At 45.2% G+C, this 6,778-nt stretch overlaps 1 protein-coding gene across 1 annotated transcript; it reads left to right on the top strand.

Annotated features, from left to right (window-relative positions):
• The first annotated feature begins 4,466 nt into the window (after positions 1 to 4,466).
• KCNE4 (potassium voltage-gated channel subfamily E regulatory subunit 4) lies at positions 4,467 to 6,397 on the top strand. The gene is given in 2 exon segments (XM_010355435.1): positions 4,467 to 4,596; positions 5,302 to 6,397. Coding segments are annotated over 2 exon segments (660 nt in total). The 3' UTR covers positions 5,832 to 6,397.
• The last annotated feature ends 381 nt before the right edge of the window (positions 6,398 to 6,778 follow it).

The raw sequence follows: 6,778 nt of genomic DNA, 5'->3' as shown, positions 1-6,778 counted from the left end.
GGTGGCTAAAACTGAAACACAGAGCAATTATGCAACCCAGCCAGTCACGTAGCACCAGCAAGGCTGAGCTGGGTCAGATCTCTGGACTCCAGACTTACGTTTAATCTGATGAGATTCACAGCCATGCTGTTATCCCAGCATAGACTTTGTTTAGTCACAGAAGCTGTTAACATAATTTCAGAGATGTGTGTGGCCAGGGACTCCTGGATCATCTGGTAAAAATGACGTTACCAGGAAATGAAAGTACTCAAAGCTCTAGAGAAAGTATGTGTCAGGATCAAATAGAAAAAAAAAATACAAGTTAAAGCAAGAAGACTAGAACAGGCTTATATTAGTCCATTCTCACACCGCTAATAAAGTAATAAAGACATACCCGAGACTGGGTAATTCATAAAGGAAAGAGGTTTCATCGACTCACAGTTCTGTATGGGTGGGAAGGCCTCAGGAAACTTACAGTCATGGCAGAAGGTGAAGAAGAAGCAGGTACCTTCTTTACAGGGTGACTGGATGGAATGAGTGCAATCAAGGGAAATGCCAGATGCTTATAAAACCATCAGATCTCATGAGACTCAGTCACTGAGAGCATCATGGGGGAAACAGCCCCCATGATTCAATTACCTCCACCTGGTCCCACCCTTGACACGTTGGGATTACAATTCGAGGTGAGATTTGGGTGGGGACACAGAGTCAAACCATATCAAGGCTGTATATGTAGGCAGAGAAACTGCTGTACTATGAAAAACATAGATATAGGGTAAGAGCATTACTACTTCACTGAGAACTTCTAGAACATGCTGAGGTTGGTGCAGCCTCCAGTACTTAAAATAACATGAATTCAGAAAAAGACAACTTGTAGTTCCACGTTTGTATTTATGTGTATCTAGTTATGTCAGAATTCACATTTATTTTTTTTAAAAAAAGCTTTATGAAGACTCAAAAGAAGTTGGAAAAATGTCCATCTTTCACTTCCTACTCTTTCTCAGTTTCTTTTTGTTTCCCATTCAGTGAGACAAAGGGTAGTGGAAAAAGAATGGGTTTTGGAGTTGCATAGATCCGGGGTCAAGTACTGACTGTACTGCTAGTGATTTGATGTTCAGCAACTTGCTTTGCCTCTTTGACCTTCAGTTTCCTTGTCTATGAAATGGTTGTAATAATACTTGACCTCACAGGACTTAGGTGTACTTGGTACATGATAGACACTAAGTTAGGTTTGAACTGCAGTGCATCTTAGACTCATTTAAAATATATGTTTAAAATAGATTTATCAAAACAGAATAATATTGATGCAAGGATAGACAGAGAGATCAAAGGAACAGAATGAAGAGTTAAGAAATAGACCTGCATATATAAGGTTAATTGATTTTCAACAAAGGTTCCAAGATAATTTTAAACAGGAAAAGGAGTCTTTTCAACAAATGATGCTGGAGCAATTGGACATCTGTCTGCAAAACAAAAACAAACAGCCCCTCCCAAAAACCCTTGACCCATATCTTACATCGTAGAATAAAATTAACTTGAAATGTATCATAGGTCTAAATGTAAGGCTAAAACCATAAAACTTCTAGAAGAAAAACAGGAGAAAAACCTCATGACTGGGTTAAGCAAATATTTCTTAGGATTCAGACAGCACAACCAAAAACCTTGAAAATAAAATGGACTTCATCAGAATTAGATATGTTTGCTCCTGAAAAGACACTGTTCAGGAAATGGAAATGCTAGTCAAAATTGATTTATTTCTTTAACATTGCTGTCTCCTAAAATTGAGGTCTGGGGTAGATATAATTAATAATTCGTGTGCAGTCGCATCCTCTCCCGACAGAGTGCACTTTCTAGATGTGCCCCCTCCCCCTCATTCTTTATGCCATTATTCACTGCCATCATTCTCACAATCCCTGTCATGAATGAGGGCTGGGAAGAAGATTGAGCTATGTGTTTTGAAGTTGGAATTCCCTTCTCTTAAATTCCATTCCTGGGAGTGACAGACAGGGGAAGGAGCAGTGATAAAAAGTCTGGAGATGGGCACACACATGATAGGAGGCAACCCGAAGCCCTTGGGAGCAACAGGGTACTCCTAAAAGTGACAACGAAAAGCAGACACTGAGCATGCGCATTCGGCCAGACATGATGCTTTCTTTGCATCATTTAAATATTATATTGTATTGTATTCTATTCTAGTCTATTCTGTTTCTTTAGAGATCTTGCTCTGTCACCCAGGTTGGAGTGTAGTGGCATGTTCAGAGCTCATTGCAGCCTTGAATTCCTGGTCTCAAGTGATCCTCCCACCCCAGTCTCCTAAGTAGCTGGGACTACAGGCACTCACCACCAGGCCTAGTTACTAATTTTTGTATTTTTTTTAGTAGAGATGGGGTCTCACTGTGTTGCCCAGGATGGTCTCAAACACCTGGGTTCAAGTGATTCATTTGCCTCAGCCTCTTCAAGCATTGGATTACCGAAATAAGCCACTGCACCCAGCCTCATTTCACTCTAGTAGAAATATCCATGCAGGGAGTCCATGGGAATTGGGGCAGCAGGGACTCCAAGCAGACAGCCCAGAATTTCTTCTAGGCTGTTCCTTCCCTGACTCCTGCAATCAGGCCTGCTCTTCCTTTGGCTCTGACTTGCTCTGTCCTTTGGAATTCATTCTAGATGTTTCCCCACGCTCATCTCTTTTCTTGGTTATATTCCCTTGGGACTATTGGCTCAGGTTTGGGGATTTATTTTGTTTAAAACTTCAGCCTCTGTTTGACTTCTTGGCACCAGGCTTTGTACTTCTGCTCCTTGAATCTGGTAACCCCTATCCCCACCTCCTCTCTGCCTACTCAAAGCTTCCAGTCTTTGGTGTTGAATAATCCCTGGGTGATGACCAATCTCGTATGTCCTAAGGTACACAATAAACAATACCAGGGTCAACAATCAACAGGCATCTCTTTCTTGGGCCCATCTTGTTCTAGTGTCCCAGACATTCCAGTGTAGGCTTAGATGTAGATGGAAGTGTTCTAGTGCTTGTGATGGACACCTGTTGAAAAGGCCAAGTCTATCATGGCCAAGGTAGCTATGGAGGGTTTTACGTATTAACACAATGGGGGAGGGTATCTTTACTGGTGTAAGCACGGTTCCACTGTGTGGATGATCGTGATGCTGGAGTGGTCTGTGATTGGTATCTCCAGTGCCGGCTGGGGATTTACGGGCATGCACAAGTGAATAGTCAAGTGGGAAAAACAGCAGCATTCAGTTAATCTTCCTATTCTTCCTCCAGGTGTCTTCTTAGAATCAGGATCAGGTGCCAACCCAGGGGGGTTCCTGGAGCAGCAGCGAAAATTTCAGTGCCTAAGCTATATATGTTCCAGCAGGTCAGGTGGATGTTGCATGCGTCAGTTTGACTATAGCAGAACCACGAGAGATGTTTCCTTTAGAGTCTGGCTGCAATCCACAGTCCACAGACAACTGGAGGGAGCGGATCCCTCCCAGTTTCCTTCCACTTAGCATGAAAGCCTCAGAGTAAGCAGCCCAGGGAGCAGAGAGACTGACATTAAAGCCTGCAATTCCTCTTCCAATTTTGATCACAGCAGCCATTTAAACACAGGGTCTACCAAGGTTTAAAAAACTTGAACTGTGCTTAGTTGCAGTCTGAAATAGTCCTGCTCCTCCCCTGACCTGCCAGAGACAGCAAAGAGACGTGTCAATAGTCTCCGCATGAGGCTTCAGAGGAGCAGCTGTGTATGGCAGGACGGAACAAAACTGGCCCATAGTATCTTTTACCACAACAAGTTTCCACTTCATGCAGACCACTGAAAAGAACCTTGGATCTTTTAAAAAAATAATTATTATAAACATAGGTGTGTGACCTTGATATGGAAGGCAGGTAGAATCTCTGCTTTTAGAGGGCTAAGCTACGCCAGCCAGCCTTCAGTCTTAGAAGGGGTAAGCCGAAAGGGACCCAAAAGGTCATGTGGTTTATATGATCCTACCTGCAGAAGACACCCAGGCACAGTGATTTTACAGACGAGGAACGTGAGGTGCGGAAAGGTTAAGGAAGGATTTATCCTATTTGCATAAGGAGTGGAAGAACTGAAACCGAAGCCCCAGTTCCTTGACTATAAATCCTGCACTTGCTTCCAACTGTCTTTCATCCAGATTATGGGATTCAGCTGCCTCTGAAAACCTGTAGCCCAATAACGGTTATTTCCCAAGAGCTGGATGAAGCATGAGCTAATTTTCAATGAGAGTGGACTTTGGGGTAAGGGTTTCAACTCAGCGCATTCCTTTCTCCTCTTTTCACTCATCATCACGGCCACCTGAAAACCCTGGCTGGGCGCTGGGGTGTGAGGAGCAGTTCTCACTTCCCAGTCTTTTTCTCTTTTTCACAGCTGCAAAGTTCAGGGAGTTGAACTGCAGTGCTTTCAGTTCACTGCTCACTCTGCCACGATCAACCTCTGTTGTAAATTTTCCTCCCAGAGCACGTGACGATGCACGTCTTGACTATATATCCCAACTGCAGCGGCTGAGTTGTCAGAGCTCAGAGCCGGACAGAGCAGAAGAACCCTCTTGGACTGGACGATCTGGGAATTCAAAACTTGGGACCAACTGTCAGCCTTGGTAAGTTAGCAAGGCTACACTTTGCTTCAGAAACATTTGAAAGATGGGCATTTTTGCCAATTAATAGATGAATTTTTTCCCCTTTATTTTCTTTCTGCTTTTCTTTGTTCTAAGGAAACACTGTTTTGAATTTCAAATAGTTCTATTTTGGAAACACAATGTAAACTTTGTTTCTGCTCTGTTAAAATGTGTTTCCCAATTTTGAAGATATTATTTACTGGATGCTCCTGTCTTACACTGATTTAAAAAAAAAAAATCAAAGCAATACTGCTCACTACAAACAGGACAGATGTGTACACTAAACTTTGTTTCTGCTCTGTTAAAATGTGTTTCCCAATTTTGAAGATATTATTTACTGGATGCTCCTGTCTTACACTGATTTAAAAAAAAAATCAAAGCAATACTGCTCACTACAAACAGGACAGATGTGTACACTAAAAAAAAAAAAAAAAAAAAAAAAAAGAAAAAAGAAAAAAAAAAGAGTCCTTCTTACTTTTCCCAGTGAACCCTCTACCGGGCTTCTCTCCCGTGCACTCCAAGCCTTCATAGCTCACTCCTGTCAGCTGTTTGGCGAAGCCTCTTACGCTATTTCTTTCATGCACTTTTAAGCTTTTTTGGTATTGCAGTTCCACAAACCTTGTGCTCCCCCTCCTCCCTGTGCCGGGAACCTTGGGGACAGCTCTAACCTGCGGCTTTTTTCCCCAGCCCCTGCTGTGCAGGTAGCCTCAATGCTGAAGATGGAACCTCTGAACAGCACGCACCCCGGCACCGCAGCCTCCAGTAGCCCCCTGGAGTCCCGTGCGCCCGGCGGCGGCAACGGCAACGAGTACTTCTACATTCTGGTTGTCATGTCCTTCTATGGCATTTTCTTGATCGGAATCATGCTGGGCTACATGAAATCCAAGAGGCGAGAGAAGAAGTCCAGCCTCCTGCTGCTGTACAAAGACGAGGAGCGGCTCTGGGGGGAGGCCATGAAGCCGCTGCCCGTGGTGTCAGGCCTGAGGTCGGTGCAGGTGCCCCTGATGCTGAACATGCTGCAGGAGAGCGTGGCGCCCGCGCTGTCCTGCACCCTCTGCTCCATGGAAGGGGACAGCGTGAGCTCCGAATCCTCCTCCCCGGACGTGCACCTCACCATTCAGGAGGAGGGGGCAGACGATGAGCTGGAGGAGACCTCGGAGACGCCCCTCAACGAAAGCAGCGAAGGGTCCTCGGAGAACATCCATCAGAATTCCTAGCATCCCCGGGACCCCTGCCGGTGGCTCCATCAGCCAGCACCCTTAAGGAGAGGAAAGACAGTTTGCAAGTGTCTGGTTTCACTTTCGCAGTGCGGCTGCCACTTTGAAAAGACCCTCGGCAAGCCCCTGATTTGGGGTGGGGTGGGGGACTAGGCTCAGCCGGAGCCAGCAGCCCCGAGGAGTCCGGGAGGTGCCTGTGGTTTGCACCCACTACTGAAAAAGCCGCGGAGATGTGGAGCGTGTACATTGACTTTGGGGCCTGGGTGTTGGGGTTCTGATCAGAAGTTGGCGGGATGATATGCTTACCATTTTCTCACTGGATGCCCTGGGTAGCTCCTGCAGAATCTGCCTCTTCCCAGGGCTGCCAAATGCTTAGGGCATGCTGAGGGACTAGTTGTGATTTGCGGTTTGCCTAGAGCTTTGTCCTTCTAGATCTGATTGACTGTAAGTATCTCTACTGTGTACTTGTGGCATTCCTTCACAGTAGGTTACAAGCTTCTTTTGGATTAAAGAAGGATTTTTGGTGGAAGAAAGCTGGAGATCTGAACCCAGCCCATTTGCACACTGTAAGAAAAAAAAGTAACTTTTAAACCTGTTAACATTGGCTGGGGTTATAAGAGATGATCTGCTATTTTGACCTTTTGTCTAACTTATGACCTTGAACTCTGACCCGTGGCCATGCAGCATCACATGCTGGCATGATGTTCTTTGGATCAGAAGAGCTTCCCCAGAATCTAACCTGCACTCCGGGTGGTGGTTCAGGGGACTCTTCCTGATCTTTCTAGAAGGGGTAAGTGGGGTTGAACAAGGCCAAGCTGTTAGCTCTGCTGCTGCTCAGTTTCCCAGCCTAGTTTTTTGAGCTGGGAGAGGACATAATGTGGTATTTCATCACGTAGCTGAGACCTAGAAGGGCATACTCAGGCGGAGATTGCACAAAGCTGGGCTCC

The sequence above is a fragment of the Rhinopithecus roxellana genome, chromosome 14 (assembly GCF_007565055.1).
Source record: "Rhinopithecus roxellana isolate Shanxi Qingling chromosome 14, ASM756505v1, whole genome shotgun sequence".
Taxonomy (NCBI): Eukaryota; Metazoa; Chordata; class Mammalia; order Primates; family Cercopithecidae; genus Rhinopithecus; species Rhinopithecus roxellana.
The sequence above is the reverse complement of the archived record's forward strand: the minus strand, read 5'-3'. Positions and strand labels throughout refer to the sequence as shown.